Genomic DNA, 22446 nt, shown 5'->3' with positions numbered 1-22446 from the left:
TGACAGAAATTAAGATACAACCTTGATATTTGTTGCTGAATTTCAGTGTGTTACCCTCTCATGTAACTGAAGTTTCTTTTTAAGTAAAGGCTCACTTTTTTCTTTTTGTAAAACAGAGTTTTCATAGTAGACCTATCTTTGTGGTCAACAGGTATCTGAGGTTGATAAATGTAGAGGCTCCATTTTATGATGCCAAACCACAATGACATACCATAGAATATGATAAAAATTTTTTGACAAAACTGCTTCTAGTAAAAATAAATCATGTAGAAGCACAGATGGTTGATGGTAAAATATGTAATAGCTTTCAGAACAATGCATAGATGGTGACTATATAGGAAAACAAAGGAATTTAGAGAAAAAATATATATATATACCAGGAAATGCACTCATAGGACACTTTGGAATAAAAGTGGTAGTGTTTGAGAATGATGAATGATTTGCCTATCATTTCAAATGTGCATTATTAATCTAAAAGTCATTTTAGGCATTTGGCATACAGACAGATTTTCTTCAAATTTACACCAATTGAGGTTACATCTCTAATAATATGTTGTATTTTATAGTGTAAGGTAGTCTTAATGGTAAAGCTTCAGAAGAGAGCTAGCATATTTTCTTGGCATGTGACAATAATCTGCACTGTCCCCAGGGCTCAGTGGATTAGCCCATCTCCTGAATACTACACTGAATACTCCAGGCTTTAGACTGCAAGTCATTTCTTTTTCTTTGCTGCTGCTCCTAGAAAGTTGGAACCTTGTGAGGCTGAGGAAATCTGTTTGACTTTTGTGTTCCATAACATGGAGAAATCAGGTCCTTGGAATGATCAGCCTCTGATAGATTGTCCCAGAAGACTGCAAATTAAATAAAGACTAAAGAAGTAATTGGCTGTAGAGTGGAGTGTGGATTTATTCCTAGGTCTGAATAAGGCACTGTGTGGCATCCAGAGAGAGGCAGGACAGAGGAAGCAGTGAGAGAGAAGCAATTCTAGAAAATGTGGATACCTTGCTGCTCAGTGTGGCTTATAGACAGTAGCACATGCATCCCCCGGAGCTTTGTAGAGATGCTAAAGCTCAGCTCCCACCCCAGAGCTACTGAGTCAGAATATGTGGTTTGTGTGCACATTAAAGTTAGCGATGCTGGCTACCATCCTTGGTTCCTGGTGGCATCTTTTAGGAAGAGTTGCTACCTGGGATGGATTCTGCATTGTCCCCTTCCAGTGGCCTTAAAGATCTATAGTGTTACTTGGAATACCGAGTATTTCCCAGGTGTCCACTATTGTGATCTGACTTTAGGAAGACATAAATTGGGATGAAGGAGAGATAGCAAGCAGGTAGATCAACTATAAGCCCAGTCTTCTCGTGAATATTTTTCGTAGTAGTTATACAGTTTATATTGGCATCACTGGTCCCATTAAAAAGTAAGATAGCTTTTCTTCAATTAAAGGCAAGAGAATTAGCTCTTTTAATAGCTGTTAGTTATTATTTTATCCCCTCATAACACAGTTTAAATTCTGTAAATGACTTTAGTGACCTTGCAGCTTCTTTAAGACAAAGGGACTCTTGCAGGCAAGGGATTGAGTTTTGGGCAGGTGATGGAGAGTGACCCTCTAAACTGGGAACTGTGACGACATTCAGCTTCATGTCTTAGGAGAGAGTGAGATAGGAGCCACTAGAAGAATGAGATGATTCAGACAAGAGATTGTAGGAGATTGGCTTTATTCTGTTGACAAGATGGTAATCCGACTTATTTTTTGGTTTTTTGGTGTTGGTGGTTTAGGAAGACAGGAACTTCTCCACACCCGGTAGAGTTCAGCTGCCTTTTCATTAGTCAGCAAGCAGTTTTTCCTTTCTCAAGGCAGTCCACATCCAGCAAAACATTTGATTAACTGGAAAGCAATACCATTCTCATGCCAGTGTACAAATTACATGAAAGAGCATCATTTTTCTAGTGTCTGAGGATTGGCTGCTTATGGCCAATTTTGGCAGCAAAACGATAGGATTAAAAATAGCTTGAAGATGATCTAGTCTTAAATAATATATTTCATGATGAACTTTCCTTGGGAAAGTGCATCTTTCTGCCTGCAAGAATCACATGACCTCTTTCAATAATTTATTTAGTAGAGAAAAACACACTATTTCTCATAGAGTTTTCAGTCATGTGCTGTGGTGTGATTGTTTCTGGACATTCATAAAATTTTATGGTTAACTGAGTTCTCTTTTCTGTTTTGTTGCTATTTAATGTCCATTGAAAACATGGCTTTCTTTTGCGCATTCTGTTACTTTCAGCTGTACTTTCTAATAAGAATGGATTGCCCTGTTTAGCAATCTTTGATTGAACTGGTACATTTCAGATTACTTAAATGTCATCAGGCCACACAGCATACCAGGTAACAGAAAGCCATAAATTAAAAATTAAAAAAAGGCAAGCAAAATTCTTGTTGTTTTTTCTTATCTCTGTTCCCAGTCCTATTGCGCTATTTGGAGGGATGATACGCCCACTCGTGAGCGAGTGTGTGGGTGCTGCATGTTAACAGTGGTTCTTCCCACCCAACATACCTCCGCACCCTTTTCTAAGGTCACTCATTGTGTCTTAGCGGTAGTTTAGCAGAGCAGTATCTCAGCAGAAGTGCATTTGTGCTAGAAAACAACACTGTCTTTGTAGTGTACAAGTAGAACGTTTTCTTTTTCCCCCAGAGATATATTGTATTTGAGATTCAAAGGTTCTGTTCAACCTTTTTAAGGTAATCTAATATCACCTTATTCAGGTATAACAGTAACTTGTCAATCTGGTCATCCTTTCTGTCAACTACATGTAGGAGACCACTCAGTGAATTTACTCCACTGTGAATTTTCTCTTTCATGCCTCTTGGTTTGGCTTAAGCAACCTTAATGTTTGATGTCTAAGCAGGATTAATGATGAAAATCATCCAAGGACTGACAGTTATTCCACAGATGCGATTGCCAGTCTTACATGAGTCCTGCCTTGGGTTAGGTTGGAGGCATGGGAAGGAGAGCTTTGCTTCTGCCCTGGATAAACTCACAGGCTAGTGTTGCAGGCATCTTAATAAACTCGTAGTTATCGTACAGCCTGATAAGCATGATCCTAGACTCAGAGACTTAGAGGAAAAAAGCAAATAACTATAAGTTATTTTGCATGTACTTCAGTCTTGGTCTAAGAACGTTATTTCTGACCATATGGCTGTTCATGTGTGCATTAGGCCTAATTTAAACAGGGCCAAAATGTAGATACTTTAAAAAATACTGTGTAACATAGACATATGCTTAAGAGAACTGAAAGGCAGGGGGAGTTCCCTTGTTAAATATTAACCCACTAAGCACTATTTATGCATACTAAGAAGACTTAATAAACACCAGTCTACAATTTCTAAAGCATTTCATTAATTCTTTTTAAGTAAGAGACAATCAAGGCTCCGATTAGACTGACTGGAACAGGGTAATTTGAAGAACTATCTTTCTTAAATAACTCTTGTATGCCAAAAAATACAAGTAGGTTTTGAACCAGAGCAGGGGCTCTTCCTTTGAGCAGGGGAAAAAAAAGCTTCTGTTTTGTTTTGGTTTGAGGTTATATTACTGTTCTATTTATCAAGACACTTCTACGATGCTAGTTACAGAAATTCACAGTCCATTGTAACACTGGCATTTGCCTTCGGACTTTTTTGGGCTTGTGGTCTGTTCATTTAAATGGAGACTGTAAAACTTTCAAAATGCCAACAAAGCTGTTTTCACTTAAAAACATATTTTTATAGATTGTCACTTGTTGTTCTTATATATGCCCAATTCTATATATGCTATAGCACTATTTCTCTGCCCTCCATTTGCCAGACAAAAGATACACCCATCTGTCCTTCAGTGTGAATAAGGATTGAATGATTATTCCTCTCTCTTCCAAGCCATGGGACTTTCTCATAGGTGCCACCACCCCTGTGACCATCCCCTACCTGCCTTATCATTCCACCGGTGAGGGACCTCTCAGGTGTAGCTCCTTGTTAACTTCCAATTAGTGACGGGTAGGATTTACCTGAAGAAAACCGTAATGCGCTTAGATACTAGCAAAAGGGAGCAGAAGTGGGGAGTCTAATCAAAGTGAGAGGATAACCCTCACCCCAAACTTGCTGCAGGCAGCTGGGCAGGTCAAAATTCTGTGACCAGACACTATCCTTTTCCTCTAGAGATTATAAACTTTAACCTATGCAGAGAAAAGATAGTATCTGCTGGCAAAATTTGTACTTGCTTTGATTCCTCTAGTGCAAGATTATAGTGGGGTTATACGTGAGACTTCAATAAATGTTTGACTAACTAAACTAAAATAGCTTAGGGTAAGGACTACTTCCCCAAACGCCCTTTTAAACATGTGAGAAAGGGAATCTCCCTGACATACTGATATGGCCATTTGTAGCAATATACTGAGAGTGACTTGGGTGATTTTCTTGGGCGATCAACCACATTCCATGAGCAGGTTAACTGTGGAAGACACCTGCCCTTGAGCATCGCGTTTGGGCCACATGCGTCAATGGGGAAATTTGTGTTTCCATTCTGCTTCTTGTTTTGCCATCACAACTTCAGGGATAGAACCGTATTCCATTTTTAGTTAATAATCAGCTCTCTGGGGCTTCCATGTAATGAGTCAGAAACTTATGACTGACTCCACTCTGCTCTTTATCATGTCTCCCAAAAACAACCCGAGAACCCACTGTATCAAGTGAAGCTTTAATTTTTCAGGGGAGGTTTTTTCCATTGAGACCAATACATCTTTTCTTGTGACAGATCCAGTTACTATATTTCCTTATTTTTAACTGTCGAAAAGACAGTTAAGCTGCAACAGAGTATGGTGAGTTTACCAATTTTAATACTTGAAGCACCAAACAAAGGATCAGTGTTGCAGGCTGTCTTTTCTTGACTTTTTCCAGCTCTCCTTAGCAGATAACCAGGATGATATTTTTTCTGCTTTACAACATGATGAATGCTATATCTCTATATTAACTCTGAAATTGAATTGCAGCTAAATATTCCTCTCAGCTGCATTAGAATTTTCTAAAAGAACATGAGACACATACTTAGTCTTCTTAGTTCAATGCTATATCTCAGATATATTGATATCTGATTTACAATTAAAATAGGAATAAAATTAAGTACAAATTATATCATCAGCTTTAAATATTGATTTATCTTCTTGAAAAAAAAAAGCGAGTCCATAAAGGATGGCAGCATTGGCATTTCTGGATGTAAAATTTCAGGGCTATCTCCTAGCCATATCCTTTATGGATTCCTGCCAGCATCTTTAAAAACACACACACATACACACACTGAAGACACACAGAGAGGTTTTGAGGTATTTTATAACAAAATTATAAGAACAGGGAGACAAAGCCACTTACTAAACATTAAAGTGATAGTATAAGAAGAAAATGATTTGAAGAAGTCCTAATTGAGGGAAATGAGCAATTGTCCACAAAACTTAACCCTGGGTTCCCAGGAACCAGGGTAGGGATGGTCATGGAGAGGGGTTTTAGAATCTGGTTATATAGGAAAACATGCACACTAACTTGTTTCATTGAAAAAACATTTATTGAGGCCCTACACCTTGCAAAGCTCTATGCTAGGTGTTTCAGTTAAGCGAAAAAAAGTCTAAGATAACTTTTGCCTTCAAGGAACTTACCAATCAGTAGGGGACCAAGACAAGGATACAAATCACTGTAATCCTGGACAATGTGTAGTAGACAGAGAGGCCCAGCCCAGCTACAGTGGTATCTGAAGAGTTTCATGCCGGAGATAATGTTGAGACAAGTTTTAGAGAACAGGCAGGCAATACGGGGAGAGGGTCTTTTGGGTAGTGGAAACTGGAGGCGTCAAAGCAGGCATGAATGCGTGAGGTGTGTTTGGGGAATTGTGGAGAGTCTGATTTGACTGGGGCATGGAGAACTCTCCTGAGATAAATCCATAGTTTTGAGAACTTAACCACTGCATACTAAGTTGTGAAACTTGTATAGACAGCCCTCCCTATCTTTGGGTTCCACATCCATGGATTCAACCAACTTTGGATCAAAAATATATGGGGTAGGGCAGGCACAGTGGCTTAGGCCTGTAATCCCAGCACTGTGGGAGCCCAAGGTGGGTGGATCACTTGAAGTCAGGAGTTCAAGTCCAGCCTGGCCAACATGGTGAAACCCTGTCTCCACTAAAAATAGAAAAATTAGCCAGGTGTGGTGGTGGGCGCCTGTAATCCCAGCTACTCGGGAGGCTGAGGCAGGAGAATTGCTTGAACCCAGGAGGCGGAGGTTGCAGTGAGCCGAGATCGTGTCACTGCACTCCAGCCTAGGGGACAGAGCGAGACTCTGTCTCAAAAAAAAAAAAAAAATAAACAAATAAATAAATAAAATAAAGTATATAGGAGGATGTGCATATGCAAGTACTACTCATTTAATATCAGGGACTTGAGCATCTTCAGATTTTGGTATCCACTGGGGGTTCCTAGAGCCAATCCCCTGAGGTTACTGAAGGATGGCTGTGTTTAACTGTACCAGGGATGTTGAAAGGATGTTGCAAAGGTTCTCAGACAAGGCAGGATGTGTGCGTTGGAGGAAGATTGACAGTGACTGAGGCTGGACGGGGGAGACCAGGTATGAGGTGTGAAGCACCTGGAACAGAAAGGACAGGACAGATGTGGGCACACTGCACGTGTAGAATCAAAGGACTGACAGCAGGTCGAATGTGAGGAATGAGGGAGGGAAAGAATCAGGACTCAAGTGCCATCCTGGCTGCCTCAAAAAATGATACTGTCTTCCAGAGGGAAAGGAAAGATAACAACAGTTACTGCTTTGTGGCGTACATGTGATGAATTTCATTTTGGACATTCCAGTAGGATATCCAAGTGGAAATGCCCAGTAAGCCTTAGACATAAGGATCTGGATCTCAAGAGAAAAATTGAGGTTGAACCATAATATGTCTTTCCCCTCGAATCATGTAGGTTTCTCTTTTGCCTTCTTTCATTGCCCTAAGTTGTCCTAACTGCTACTGCTGATGCTGTCTTAGTTTGTGACTGTTGTTTGCACCCCACCTTTTCCCAAAGGTAATCTGTGGACTTGCATGGATTGGGTTAAGGTGGTTAACCTGCAGCTTTGCTGTTCAAAGCTTGGCTTCCCACTACCAGTTTGCCAACTTAATGAGTACTTCAACTTGAGTCAAATTAGTATTGTTCCAAATATCCTAATAGTATCCTCTATGTGTGACTCTAGGTCTTACAAAATCAAGGTGTCCTTTCTCATTGAGACTTCCTTATTAATAAAATATTTCTTCTATTAAATTCAACCTGGCACCAAGCATAGTAGGTAATAGGCACACACAATGACTGTTTATTGAATGAATGAATAAAATGATTATGTTAGGACATTCTGAGCAATTCATCCTAAGCAGCTAATTTTCTCCTACTTCTTTTATTATAGTGTGTGTTTGTGTGTGTGTGTGTGTCTGAAATGTCCCATCATACAGGTTCATTAATATTTAATAGAAATGAAAGAAGAAAAATACCTATTAAGTGTTTTGATTTCATCCTTTTCATTGAATTGAAAAAGTATATCACTTATTCCTGAAGAGAAATCTAGATTTTGCTCTATATTAAACATTTGACATTTATTGGTCCTTAATGCTAATATAGATACCAGCCTGCTGGTTGTCACATTCTATCTGTTTATACGAAGGTTGTAGACACACAGTGTATGTACATACGCCTAGTTGCTCTCATTCCTTTTGTTTCACATCTCAAGCCTAACCCAGACTGAAAAGGTTTTGAAGGCTGAGATTATTCATCACCCCATCATTATAGAAAGCAGGGCTGGCCCAAGGTTCTCACAGTGGGAGCAAGGTGGATTTTAACTCTGATCAGTGTTGTAGCTCAAATATAAAAAGAACTGCAGCACAAAAGTCACAAGGATAAATGATCCCCTCGTTCTTCTCCCATAAAAATAAGCAGCCAATTGAAGGTGGAAGTCAGTACAGTGCAGCATTCCCAGAGGCGACAGAACCTAAGATTCCATTTCTAAAGACACTGCTCAACAAGAAGACCACCTGGGATGTCTTACATAAAACCATTGGCCTGGCAGCTTTTGGCTGAGTTCTCTATTCTGGTTCAAGCCAGCATCACAGCCTATCTGTGGTTTTAACAACTGATGGAATTTGTATTTTGAGAACCCTCATCCGTTAGCATGAAGCAAACTCAAAGCATTGTTGCTCATCAGTTGTCATCTGTTTGAGAAAGATTTTGATTTGTTTACTTGTAGTGAAGCTTGACCATACTTCTCCAGGGGCTTTTTAAAAAGATGAATGTGTCAGCTTGTAGATTTGTCCCCATGAATGAAACCACAAGCAAATTCTCTTCTCTCTTCCAGCCTCCCTTCCTCCCTCTTGTTTCTTCAGTGGCCATCTGTGCATTATGTTCCCATTGCCAGGCCCTCTTCAAGCAGCTTATCTATGAGTGAATTCAGAAACTTCAAATTATAAAGGACACCCAGATAATTGGCCTGTTCTCCAAAGTATCTGTCCCCTGTGCTGCTGCCAGATTCCTTCTTAATGAATACATCCAGTGACAGTGGGATTCTTGAGCTTGTCCGTATCTGTGAGAAAATGAGCTCTCCTGCTTTGTAACAGCTTGTGGCTCAGGGAAAAAAATGACAGCCATTGCACAAGTTTCCTTTGAATGTAGTTTTCTTTCCCATAAATGATACTTTGAGAATACAGTTAAGGGGTTATTAGTTTTCTATTTCATGCTTGGCCTGTGTGTGAGAATAACACAAGCTGTCACTGCAAATCAGTAGCTAAAAATGCTTTGTCTGGTTAATGTGAACATTTAATATTTGGCTCAATTAAAAATTAACCGATGAAAGTACATGTCATTGGAATTTGAAAATACCTTTTGTACGGAATACTTAAAGGGCATCACCCATGACTAAACCAGTGCTTTTAAAATATGGAGAATATGGGGAAATTTAATATGAGTTGGGATACTTGACTCTTTTTTAAAACCTCTCTACCTGTTTGGCACGACAGGATATTGATAAAGAGTGGGCTCATTGTTATGGCAAAGGATTCACTTGCATCTCTGTGTTTTTAAGTGGGTAATTTTTTTTTGCACTCAGTCACATGATTAAAGCAGACAGAACAAGAGATCAGTTATTCATTTATACCATACTTTTAAGAAAATATTGAGCCAGGCCCTGGGGAAGTGGGAAGTGAGAGCAAGAGCAGCGTGGCTGATAGTCTAGGGCAGTGGTATCCAATCTTTTGGCTTCCCTGGGCCACATTGGAAGAAGAATTGTCTTGGGCCACACGTAAAATACACTAACACGAATGACAGCTGATGAGCTAAAAAAAAAAAGCACAAAAAAACCTCATAATATTTTAAGAAAGTTTACAAATGTGTGTTGGGCTGTATTCAAAGCCATCCGCCTGCCATGGGTTGGACAAGCTTGGTCTGGGGGAGTGAAGACCATTCAACATCAGCTGCAGGAGAGCATGTTTAAAGCTATGAGAAGAGATGCAGCAATAGTGGCGGCATTTATTGGAGTCAAGGAAGTCTTCCCAGGAAGGGGACTGAAGCCTGAAGGATGAGCAGGAATCAATGTAGTGAAGTGGGTGGGAGGAACCAAGTGTGGCCCCAGGCAGAACTTCAGGAACAAAGGCCAGAGGCAAGCGGCCACATGGTGGACTGCAGGAGCTGAGGAGTTCAGCCTGGCTGGAGTGGAGAGTGCAAGTGGGTGGGTCAGAAAGATGATGCTAGAGGTGGCCCACCCTGGAAGAGTTTGTTTCAGATAGGTCACCCTGACTCCACTCCAGACCGTTAATGAGACGGGGGAGAAATCAGTGACCAGATAGAAGGCTCTTTCAGCAAACGGGCAAGAGATCAAGTGCCTGACCTAGAGGAATGGTAGTGGGAACGGCAAGAAATTGCTAGCTTTGCACAATGATTAGGACTAGAGTGGAGAGATTTTTTGGAAGAGGTAATGATTGACTGAATGCTTTAGAACATGGCTCAGTTCTTCCTCAGCTTTGCTGGTCTTTCTGTATAAGTTGGAAAGAATGTGGTCATTGTTCTGGTTATATATAAATGATTTTTTCTGTTTTTTGTTTGTTTATTTGTTTGTTTTTGGAGATAAGGTCTTGCTCTGTTGCCCAGGCTGGAGTGCAGTGGCACCATATCGGTTCACTGCTGCCTCGAACTCCAGGGCTCAAGTGATCCTCCCACCTCAGTCTCCTGAGTAGCTGGGACTACAGGTGCATGCCACCACACCTAGATAATGTTTGTCTTATCTTTTTTTGCGACAGGATCTCACTTTGTTGCCCAGGCTGGTCACAAACTCCTGGCTTCAAGCAATCCTCCTGCCTCCGCCTCCCAAAGTACTGGGATTACAGGCATGAGTCACCTCACCTGACCTTATATATTTTTTCTTATTTCACTTTAAAACAATTGTCTGGTTAAAAAGTATTTTTGTTAGAATTCACCGTGTGATAAATCTTTATTAGCTATCAGTTAATAAAAGTATATTTGAGGAAAGAATTCAATTATGAAAGGCAGTTTTCATAGAATTTTTTTCCAGGTGAAAGTGACAGTGGTTTCTTGCCTTTACGTAGGATTTTAAAGTTTCTAAAAAAAAATTCCATATCTGTTGGCCCATTTGATCTTCACAACAACCCTAAGCAAGGCAGGTATTGTATTCCAACTTCTCCCTACTTTCCTCCCCACACACACTGTTAGTTATTTGTTTATGCCCATGTAAAGAAGAAAGTTCGGCCAACAAAGGTGTGTACGAGCCAATAAGCACAGGAAGAGCTGATATTCATTCCCTGGGTTGGGAATCCCGTAGATATTTCTTTATCCTGTGCTGCTTCTCTGGATATGTGTTCATAAAGACACAAGATTGCTTAGTAGAGACTGAAATATATTGCATTTTGAAAACTAGTATACTCTACTGCTTTCTGTGTCAAAAATGTTCAGGGAAATTGGAATGCAGTCTTCTGTTTCTAGTTACTTTCCCTTCTTCGATTCAGCCTTTGCAGCGTTTCTCATGCTTGCAGCAGAGGGGGATCTAGCTGCTTCCATTTGGTGCCTACCATCAGCTCAAGACCCTGTGAGGATGCGCTTGTGAGCCAGGCGGGCTTGGACATGAGCTGAAGGGACAATAGTAGGATTGACGTGCGAGGTCTCTAACACTTGAAGGCCCTGTAAAACAGCCCCTTTCAACAGGGGCCAATTGGAATTAGATGAACATGTGTGATTGTTTTTGCTTGTTGACACCTGACTAGCAACGGTGTTATGTTAGCATGCTGTTTGCTGCCTTTATTTCTTTGAATTCCTCAGAGTCCTTATTTATTATTTTCAAAGGTTGTAATTAGCTTTAATCGGAAGTGCCCGTAAGTGTAGTCCTGTAAATGTTGCTCTTCCATCTTTCTTTTTTCTTTTCCCAAGAAAATGCCGCATTGGACCATCAGGAAAAATAACTAATGGGTACTAGGCTTGATACGTGGGTGGATGAAATAATCTGTATAACAACATCCAACAAGTTTACCTATGTGACAAACCTGTACATGTGCCCCTGAACTTAAAATAAAAGTTTAAAAAATGTAAAAAGGATGTAAAACAAAAAAATTAAAAGAACAAACACTAATAAATATGAAAAAGTCCTTCAGAGTCTTTAAATTTGCTCATAGAGCATTGACTGAGACACTATCTCCTTTAGTAACTAAATAAAATTAAAAAAATAACATTGGGCTCCTCTTTTTAGGTGACCAAAAATATTTGGTACATGTTTTTTGAATGTTGAAAATGGTGGAGCCTTCATCAGTAGGGTTGCCGCAGTAGTAAAGGGCATGTTACTGCAAGTTCATTCAATCAACAAATATTTATAAATATTTGTTTACTGTAAAGAGCCTACTCTGGGCCAATCATTGTTCTAGGGGCTGGAGCTATAACAGAAAACATGACAGGTTAAGAACTCTCCTATCTCTTGTGAATCCCACATTGTGAGGAAGTCAGAAAAGTAAACAACTTAAAAATTAACAATATAACATAAGGGCCACAAAGTAATGAAAACAGGGCAATGCAATGCAAGGGTGCTGATGGGACAATATTAACTTCTTCCTTGGTCTTTGAGATTTTTCTAGCAGTACTACAGTTTACACAGAGGAGATTTAATGGGTTTTTCTTCATTAATAGTTGAAAACAGTGTTGTACCTTAAAAATAATAAATGTATTAGTATAATATAGCCCTTGCGTCAGTTTAAAATGAGTTAGCATGAACAATATAAACGTAAAGAGACTTTTATTATTTTTGGCCAAAATGTTTAGCGCAATCTTTTCCTTACCTACTCATCCTTCTCATTTCCCCATTTCCATTTATGACAACATTGGTCATTGGCCTCAGTCACCGAAAGTCAGGAGGAAGGAAGGAAATGAATATTTATTGAACCCCAATATGTGCCAGACCCTGGATTTAACACTTTTAGGGATAGGAGATTATTTAACCTCAATAACCTCTCCTTGAGGGCAGGAAGTGGATTTATAGATGCGGAAACAGAGGTTCTGCAAAGTCAAGTGACTTTGCCTGGTAAGAGGCAAAACCAGCATCCTTTATTTAGGCAATCCAAGTGATGTTCATGTCCTCTGGAACTTAAATTTTTAAAACAAAAATTTAAACAGAAGCATATTACAAAAGAACAACTTTATGCATGTGACCTTTTGGGTTCTTTAGGAAGCCAGTTAGTCATCTTTATTTTAATAACTAGAAGGTGAAATCTTTCCTACAACATGGAATTTTAAGTTCTCTCATAGTTAAAAAATAAATGAAACAACTTTTTTTTCTGTCTCCCTTTTGACTCCTAGAGTCTGTTTAAATAGCTTTGAAAAATAAGTACTAATCACTGGTTCCTACCAAGACCAGACACCTGATTCAGAAGCTCTTACAGGGGTCAGAGTGTGCGTTGGAAAAACAAACCCACAGTGCCTTCCTGGTTCCAGAGAAATGATCTCACTGTCAAATTGTAACTTGCCTAATACCTTAATAAAAAGGTGGGGAAAGTCTGCGGTTTTACCTCTGGTATGATCCTTTTCCCTTCACTCTTTTTATTTTAGGCATGACCTTAGTGTTTTTTTTCTTCTAGAGTCCAGAGGTGGAATGACATGTCACTCAGGTTTACAAGATGAGGATGTATCTGTTTTTATGTTCAGCTGTAAATTTTATTCTACTTAAAAACAAACCCACCTTCAGCAACCAGGGCGTATCAAGGGAGAGTTATTTCCATCCCCCTCAGTTTAATTTGGATACATTTGGCCCAGAACAGCACAGTGTTTCCATAATAACATTTGAACAGGATGCCCTTGTGTTATTTGCAGGGCTAAGGGAGTTTCAGCATGGGCCAGGAAACTACTTTCTTAAAAGAAACTTAAACGCGAAATTCTGACAAGATAGGAAACTCTTACTGCATCCTTACTAAACCTCTTTTTCCCCCCTACTTTCTCATTTATTTATATATCTCTTGTGTTATGAAACACATATAGGTTGAATATTTAACTCACTCTGAATTCATGTGCAGAATAAGTCACTCTTCAGAAGGACAAAAATAATGTTTTAAGTGGTTTGTTTAATAAAGCACATATTAAAAAATTTCAATTCAACATCTTCCCCAGGCACAACGTGTTATGACTTTTTAGAGTAGAGCTTCATGGTATTTCATAAGGAAGCCAAAAAGGAAGGGAAATTATTATTCGGGCAGAGGGACAATAGTGACCTTTCATTAAGCAAGACAGAGTTCACCACCAGGCTCCCCAAACCCCAGGCTCTGTGTTAGTTGAACTGAACAAGCCACCAACTATTTCCTCTCTCTCTTTCTCTCTCTCTCTCTCTTTTTTTTTTTTTTTTTTTTTAGAAGGAGTTTTGCTCTTGTTGCCCAGGCCGGAGTGCAGTGGTGCAGTCCCGGCTCACTGCAACCTCTGCCTCCCGGGTTCAAGCGATTCTCCTGCCTCAGCCTCCCGAGTAGCTGGGATTACAGGCGCCTGCCACCAAGCCTAGCTAATTTTTTGTATGTTTTTTTAGTAGAGACTGTGTTTCATCATGTTGGCCAGGCTGGTCTCGAACTCCTGACCTCAGATGATCCACCTGCCTCGGCCTCCCTCCCAGAGTGCTGGGATTACAGGCGTGAGCCACCACACCTGGCCTCCTCTCTTTTATAGACCAGACTACTTTAAAAATATTCATCCAATATTACCTAAAATATTTCATTTATAAGACATAACCCAACATTGTAATATTTAAAAGACTGCATTATGTAGTTTTTACATATCCTTAAGATCCTAATGAATTCAGATAATCAGTATTTTTGTTCTTTTAACAGCTTTACATGTGACCTCTTAGTTCTAGAGTTTGATCTCAGGAGAAGGGAAGAGTAGATTTGGATTCTGTGCCGTGGACAGGCGCACTGGTTTCCCGTGTGAAAAGGACAAAGCCCCGCCCCTTCTGGAGCTCAGTTCTCTTTGGGATTATTCATAATGTTCTCCAAGAAGCTCGGAGTGCCTGTTTGTCGCCAGTACTGTAATTTGTGAGTAAAAGATCTTTATGATTGCAAAATACATTAGCACCTTCGGAGATCATTGTTTCTTGATGATGGTGTGAATCACAACTAGGAACTAGGAAGTCATTTCAGCCCCTTCTGTGCAGGGGGATGTCATGAAGTACATATGCTAAAGTTCATACCCATTGCTCATAAGAGCTCAGCCACCCTTCTCAACCAGTTCATGTAAAAATATATCTGTATAAATATGCGTATGTATATATGTATGTGGTGTGTGTGTGAGTTAAGATATACATAAAATTTACCTTTTCCACCAATTTTAAATGTATAGTTCGGTGGCTTTCAGCACATTTACTTTGTTACGTAAACCATTGTTATGTAAGCCGTTACTGACATCTGTTTCCAGAACTTGTTCATCATTCCAAATGGACACTCTACCCATTAAACTATAACTCCCTGTTTCTTTTTCTCCCCAGTCCTGGGTAGCCACTATTCTATTTTCTGTCTCTATAAATTTGACTCTTCGAGGAAGAATTTGATTCTTCCCATAAGTGGAATCAGACAATATTTGTCCTTTTGTGTCTAGCTTGTTTTATCTAACATATTTTCAGAGTTCACCCATGTCATGGCATGCATCAGAATTTCATTCTTTTTAAGGCTGAATAATATTCCATACCATTTGCTTTTTTAAAAGTCCGTTTTCTCACAAAATTGGTTGTCATTTCCGCTCCCCACCCAGCCAATAGAAACAGCAAATATATTAAATTAGAATTGACCTGACAGAGGAGGTAATGGAGGCCTGTAAATTATTCAAAGAATTATTTTAGAGTCTGACAGCAAGGAAGAAGACAAAAATGCTCTTAAAACCAGCTCAGGAGTCTCTGAGGCTCTTCTGCGTGGGGCAGGCAGTCACAAAGATCTCTACGGCTCCTGGAGTTCTCGCTGGATGGTAGCACAGGACAATCTTAGTGATTCCTAATGATGCCACTGAGTCATCAAGACAGAGTTATTTTCTGTAGGAAGAGTCAAAGAGTTCAGGGAAAGTAAGTAGTAAGTTACAGAAATATCTCCATTCCAAATGGTTAAAATTTTTTAAAAGTTTAGGCTTCAGTCATCTGAAAAATTTACTTATGTGAAATGATTCAGTCCAGACTGTAGTGAAAGAGAGGAATCCCAGCAATATCAAAGTAAAATACATACACACACACACACACACACATATAGAGAGAGGGAGAGAGCACAAGATCTCTTTCTTTTTTGTTTTTTTCTTTTTTTTTTTTTTGAACAAACTCTTACATATCCTTACAGCTCAGGCCAAATGGCACCTTCTCTGTGAATATGTGTGTGTGTGTGTGTGTTAAATAGGCAGAGAGACCTTCATGGGTGTTTGCTGACTTCTTTCATTCTTTTTCACCTCCTACCTCCCTTTCTATAGTAGAGAATTAGTAGGAACTTGACTCAAGTGGATAGGGATGTAATTTCTGGGGGGAGTTTTTGCTGTCTTACTGCATCTAAATTATTCTGTCTGTGCATAAATTAAGTTGTACCCATGTTTAGAAGAGCCGCCTCCCCCACTGCAGGATGCATAGAGTGGTTTTTGTGAGGAGCTGCTTTGCAGCCTCAACTCTGCCTCCTGACTTCATTTTGAAACCACTGTACAATAAAACGTGGTCATTTGTTTGTTCCACATTCTTTGTGCCTACTGGGTTTCTGGACATGATCTCTGGCCTTGGGGGGGGACAGTCTCCTGGGGAAACAGACACACAAACAGATCTATTACAGTCCAGTGAGTTTTTTCCTGGGAAAGTTAAGGATGGTTTCACAGAGAAGGTGCCGTTTGGCCTGGGCTTGAAGGATACATAAGAGTTTGTTCAAAAAAAAAAAAAAAAAAAAAAAAGAAGAAAAAGAAAAAAAAAAAAAGCAAGACATCTTGCTCTCTGGAGAATGTGAAAGGGTACCATATACAAATAAGCAGAGTAATTGAAGGGCCTGCCAAGCTTGGAAATGGCAAAAAGGCCAGAGAGACCAGAAGAGAGGCAGTTGGGGATGGAATGGAAGGGGATGAAGCGGGAAGATAGTGGAGGCTCGCTCTCCAAGGCTCTATGTGCCCCACTAAGGAGTTTGATTAGATCTTTCCTGCAGTGGAATGCCAGTAAAGGTTTCTAGCAGGATACTAAGAGACATGGCCGGATTTTTTTGTTGATGAAAATACTGCTGGTAGCAGTGTGTTGGTGGCAGTGAGGGCAGCAAGGAGGCCAGATGGGAAGGTGGGGTCAGGTGCCCAAGTGAAGGTGCTGGGCAGCTGCCCCGAGGCATGGGCAGTAGGAACTCCCAGGATGGGACTACCTGAAAAGGTGTTCTAAGGTAGAATCAACAAGATTGTGCACAGTTGATCATCGCTGAATACTCAGTGCTTAGCGCAAGGCAAGCACATAATAGATGCTCAGTAATATTGATTGAATGAATGAATGCACAGGCAGCTGGGTACACATGACAAGCAGTACTAGCAAGTGTTAAAGTGACACCCCAGCTATACTCACAACAGTGATAAAGCAGAGGTTCACATGGCCTGTACTTTGCCCGACTCTTTCTAAACGTTCTATCACTATTCGTGTATTTCTTTCTTACAACAGTACTGGGAGGTGGTGGTGTTTTTATCCTTGTCTTGCAGATGAGAACACCGAGGCTTGCAGAGGGGGACTCATTACAGCTGTTTGGGTGGCTGGGCTGGAATTTGAACCCAGGCAGTTTTGGAGTACTTGGAGCCCTTAATTCTGATGCTCTGCTGCCGCCCAGCTTTTGAGCCTTCCAGGAAGCTGCTGCTTTCAAGGCCCCAGAAGTGATGACTCGGGGCAAACCTAAGTGGTGGCAGGATGCAGAGAAGCCTGTTTAGGAAACCATTTATCTCACGTAGACATGCCATCTGAGATGACCTTAGTAGAAATAACAATGGCAATGATAACAGCTCCGCAGCCTTTTCCCTGGCATAAGAAACTAGTTTTGTAATGAAAATGGAATTTCTCTGGGGAATAGTCCTAGAAAGAGATAGGTAGTTGAGATAAAAATAACAAAATATAAAATAGCATTGCATTGTTTTCTGTGTATTTTTCCTTCCACCTTTGTCCTTCTCTGTTGTGTAATTTACCTTGTTCCCTTGGCCATGGGTAGGTTGGGCGTCACTGTGATTTGACTTTTGTTCTTTGTCCCAAAGAAAGGGATGAGTGTGTGCGTTTAGGGGTAGCTATTTGCACCTTGCCTGGAGTTTGCCATCAACATAGCTAGCTAAAAGGAGGAGAGGCCCTTGAGGGTAAACCTTGCTTTAGGAGTCGAAGCCCTTGGCTTTCTGGAATGAAGGGTGGTGAGTTTGGTTTCCCAGATGGCCCATGGGCCAGAATCTGAGCTCCTTGGCATTCAGGTGCGTGTGCCGTTCTGGATCATTACAACCACAACTGAGCTGTGTTTTCAAGCCATAGGTCAGAGTCGTGTAAAATAAACTCTTGTCATAACAAAGGATGCGGCAGCCAGATTACAGCTCGGAGTTCCTTCACTCATTTACCCCAGAGGACACGGATTTTCATGTCAGCATAGGGAAGAGATTCCATTTGTCTGCCGATTCTAATTGGGGGTCTGTCTTGCTCGACCACCCTGGTAAGTGGTGATGAATACTGGTGGCCATAGCAGCATGGAGAGAGAGTGCCGGCCTGGAAACCCAGCCAAGCTCTCTTGGCTCCAATTTTATGCAAATTTGCCTAACAGAATGCAAATGATTTCACAGGAATACGGATCCCAGGGACACGTGCTCATCTGTTTTCAGCAGTGTTCCTGGGCTTTTAGAAGCAGCCACTTGAGAGGCCAGGCAAGTCCACAGAGAGGCAGGTTAAAGGTGGCTTGCGAAGGAATGGCTCACCCCATCAGCCGATGCCACGCCTGGAATTTCATTATGAGCAGCGGCTTTCCCTTTGGCAGTCTGTGAGCCAAGACTTCTGTGTTTTGGGAACAGGAAAAGGTCAACACAGACTAATGCTTTTTCAAAAAGTCCTTTATTCTTCCTCTTATTCTACAGATTTTCTGTGATCACAGTATATATCCAAACATTTACTCATCCCACACATCTTGATTGGGCATTTAGTCACTAAAAGGCACTGTGCTAGGCACCGAGAAAAGGCTGCTCTGTGCCACCAAGGTTTGACACCATAACATTGTGTCTAAAATCTACTCCTGCCCTCTCCAGTGCTGTGGCTGTGGCTACCAGGCTCACGTAATGTGGCCAATCTGAATTGAGATGCAATTGGAGTGTAAAATACACACCAGGTTTACTGGATTTCAAAGATGTAGTATGAATAAATGAATGCAAAATATTTTATCAATAATTTTTATAAGAATTTTGTGTTGAAGTGATAATATTTTGGATGTATTAGTTTAATAAAATATACTAAACGTGACCACTAAAAATTTAAAATTACATATGTGGTTCCCATTATATTTCTTTCTTTCTTTTTTTTTGAGACAGAGTTTCGCTGCGTCGCCCAGGCTGGAGTGCAGTGGCGCGATCTTGGCTCACTGCAACCTCCGCCTCCAGGGTTCATGCCATTCTCCTGCCTCAGCCTCCCGAGCAGCTGGGACTACAGGCACCCGCCACCATCCCCAGCTAATTTTTTTTGTATTTTTAGTAGAGACAGGGTTTCACTGTGTTAACCAGGATGGTCTCAATCTCCTGAACTTGTGGTCCGCCCGCCTCGGCCTCCCAAAGTGCTGGGATTACAGGCGTGAGCCACCGTGCGGGGCCGGTTCCGATTATATTTCTATTGGACAGCACTGGTCTAGACTGCTAACCATTTATTGCACAATGTGGTCACCTTTTTATTCCCATAGTTGGATATTACTATATAGGAGGATAGAAAGACCTTTCCTTTTTTCTTCAATGAGCTACAGTTGTGTAGCCCTTTTTAAAGTTCATTCATATTCACGTTCTTGTGGCTCCCATTGTCAGTCTGCTGAGCTGGGCAGGGAAGTCCTCACCATACTTTTACAGGTGAGCACACTGAAGTGTAAGAGGTCACTGTTGCCAGCCTGCCTTAAGAGTTAAGCCAGGAATAAAACTTCAGTAGTTTCTGGGTGGACGTGGTGGCTCATGCCTGTAATCCTCGCACTGTGGGAGGCCGAGGCTGGAGGATCACTTGAGCCCAGGTGTTCAAGACTAGCTTGAGCAACTTGGCAAAACCCTGCCTCTACAAAACACAAAACAATTAAGCCAATCATGGTGGCGTGTGCCTGTAGTTTCAGCTGCTTGGGAGGCTGAGATGGGAGGATCCCTTGAGGCTGAGATGGGAGGTTGAGGCTGCAGTGAGCCATGATTGTGCCACTCCACTCCAGCCTGGATGACAGAGTGAGACCTTGTCTCAAAAAAAAAGGACTTCAGTAGTTTCTAACTCTTGCCAGGCTGGACCATTACAGCTGGGTTGGGAAGGTTGGAAATAGAACTTTCGACTTCTATTCCAGTGTCTATTAAAAATACACTAAAATTTATGCATGGAAATATTTACTTTTATTTCTGTACCAAAGATGATAGAACACAGCCCACTTAGAAGTATTTCTGTGTGCATGTGTATGTAAATACACACAAACATGCCCTGCAGCTGGCTAATAAAACACAGTAATCAAAGCCTATAGTGGATATTCAGTGTAAAGGTAAGACTTGCTGAATTTTGAGGCCCATTGGGGAAGGGCAGGGTCAGGGTGAGACAAGCATGTGGTCACAACCAGAGGGCATTTTCTTCTGTTGGGAGTCAACTACTGTTAGGGAAAATTCCAGGCAGCGTGAAGCAAGGTTTGTGGATCCCACCTGTCAGAAAATCCTGAGACTGGGTTTAGTCCTTGAGGGATGGAAGGACAAGGCAGGTACCCTGGACCAAAGAGGCAAGGGATCCAACCCAGGTAGTCACCCAGCATTGGGGATGGCTTAGGAAAAAGGTTGGGGAGGTGCAGTTCTAAGGAAGAAGAGAGAATTGATCAAGAAGAGGAGGTGGATATGGGTGAGAGCTGTGTAGTTGTTGAGGACATTTAGGGCAACGGGCCTTGGGTTGTATTCTTCTGACCCGCCAGGCACTTGCTGTTTGGGCATGTCATATACTCTTCTGAGCTTTCATTTCTTCATCTGCAAATGGGGAAGTTGAGTTACAGGGTCCCTCACTAACATTTTGTGATTCTATGAGTTTCGAAGGCCAGAGAATCAGCAAGAATCGTATTAATAAGCTATCAATGATGGTATAAAGGTTTTGCTTCTCACTGCTGCTCTTTCTGCTGTCTGATGTGCTGGGGGCACTGAGGTCTATGGCAAATGAGATCATTGGCCTGGACCATTCACTTGGCCCTTGACAGACACAGGTTGGGTCTAGGATTTCTTTGCAACTATAGCCAATACATACATATTGTAGTATAATATCTAAAAACATTTATACCTACTTGTCTTTCTTGGTTCTCTCTGTTCTCCTTGTCCCTACACTTTCTATGAATTATAATAATAATTATTACTATTATTATCTTTTTTTGAGACAGAGTCTCGCTCTGTCTCCCAGGCTGGAATGCAGTGGCACAATCTCGGCTCACTGCAACCTCTGCCTCCCAGGTTCAAGCAGTTCTCTGCCCCAGCCTCCTGAGTAGCTGGGACTATAGGCACTCGCCACCATGCCTGGCTAATTTTTTTTTTTTTTTTTTTTTTGGTATTTTCAGTAGAGATGGGGGTTTCACTGTCTTGGCCAGGCTGGTCTTGACCTCGTGATCCACCCACCTTGGCCTCCCAAAGTTCTGGGATTACAGGTGTAAGCCACCGAACTCAGCCAAATTATAATTATTTCTTATCTCCTATCTTCAGAGTCTAGTGTTACACAGATAGTAATTCTCCAACATTGCTCATATGATTTAGTAAATCACTGCGTGTTCTCGGTTTAGAAGGATTTTCCCTGTCTTATACCTTCTATGAATTAAAAAGCTTTTGGACCATGGATGAATGACATAAGAATTTAACTACTTTTTTTTTTCTTTTCTTTTGAGACGGACTCTCACTCTGTCGCCCAGGCTGGAGTGCAGTGGTGTGATCTTGGCTCACTGCAACCTCAGCCTCCCGGGTTCAAGTGATTCTCCTGCCTCAGCGTCCTGAGTAGCTGGAACTACAGGTGTGTGCCACCACACCCAGCTAATTTTTTGTATTTTTAGTAGAGACAGGGTTTCACCATGTTGGCCAGGCTAGTCTTGAATTCCTGACCTCAAATGATCCACCGGCCTCGGCCTCCCAAAGTGCAGGGATTACAGGGGTGAGCCACCCTGCCCAGCCTACTTTTTCTTTTTAAAGAATTTATTTTAATTGGGTTTCGTAAATGCAGGGGTACAAAAGCTGTTGGATCTTGGGATAGCTTTGTATTTTGTAGAGAATCATCCCAGGAGCACATTCCCTCACTGAGGGTTCCAGCCACCTCTTCCGCCTCATTATACTTTGCTTAGCACTGAGAAGTCTGGCATCGTTTCTGTTGGAATGAAAAGATTGGCAGAGCTGCCCTGGACAACAGCACTGCAAAACACTGTGGCAGAAGGTTTGGTCTACATACCAAGGCAGCCAAAGTATTAATTGCATTCTCTGTGATCACAAAATAAGGCGCTGAATTATTCTCTTCATGTTTTAAGAATGACAGGCTTTTGCTCTGCCAGCTCCAAGCATAGTGCATCACATGGAAAGGAGATGCTAGATTTGAAAAAAAAAAAAAGAGAAAAAAAGCACAGGAGTGAAGATCTCTGGTAGCCAGCTGCTTCCTAAAAAAGATTTAAAGCTGAACTGTTGCATGATAGGTACCTATAAAAGATCAGGAGCCGGGTGAGGAAG

The 22446-nt window shown here is 41.2% G+C and overlaps 1 protein-coding gene across 5 annotated transcripts in view; it reads left to right on the top strand.

The window, feature by feature from the left end:
* Positions 1 to 22446, top strand: part of BCL2 (BCL2 apoptosis regulator) — a 199522-nt gene that overhangs the window by 3891 nt on the left and 173185 nt on the right. The window contains exon 3 of one of the 5 annotated variants that reach the window (XM_063795816.1): positions 14397 to 16260. The exons of the other annotated variants lie outside the window; for them this stretch is intronic. Within the exon in view, the coding sequence (XP_063651886.1) occupies positions 14397 to 14408 (12 nt within the window). The 3' untranslated portion in view covers positions 14409 to 16260. Of the gene's footprint in view, positions 1 to 14396; positions 16261 to 22446 lie in introns of those variants that run through there. 5 annotated transcript variants of the gene reach the window in all.

The sequence above is a fragment of the Pan troglodytes genome, chromosome 17, assembly GCF_028858775.2.
Source record: "Pan troglodytes isolate AG18354 chromosome 17, NHGRI_mPanTro3-v2.0_pri, whole genome shotgun sequence".
Classification (NCBI taxonomy): domain Eukaryota; kingdom Metazoa; phylum Chordata; class Mammalia; order Primates; family Hominidae; genus Pan; species Pan troglodytes.
The sequence above is the reverse complement of the archived record's forward strand: the minus strand, read 5'-3'. Positions and strand labels throughout refer to the sequence as shown.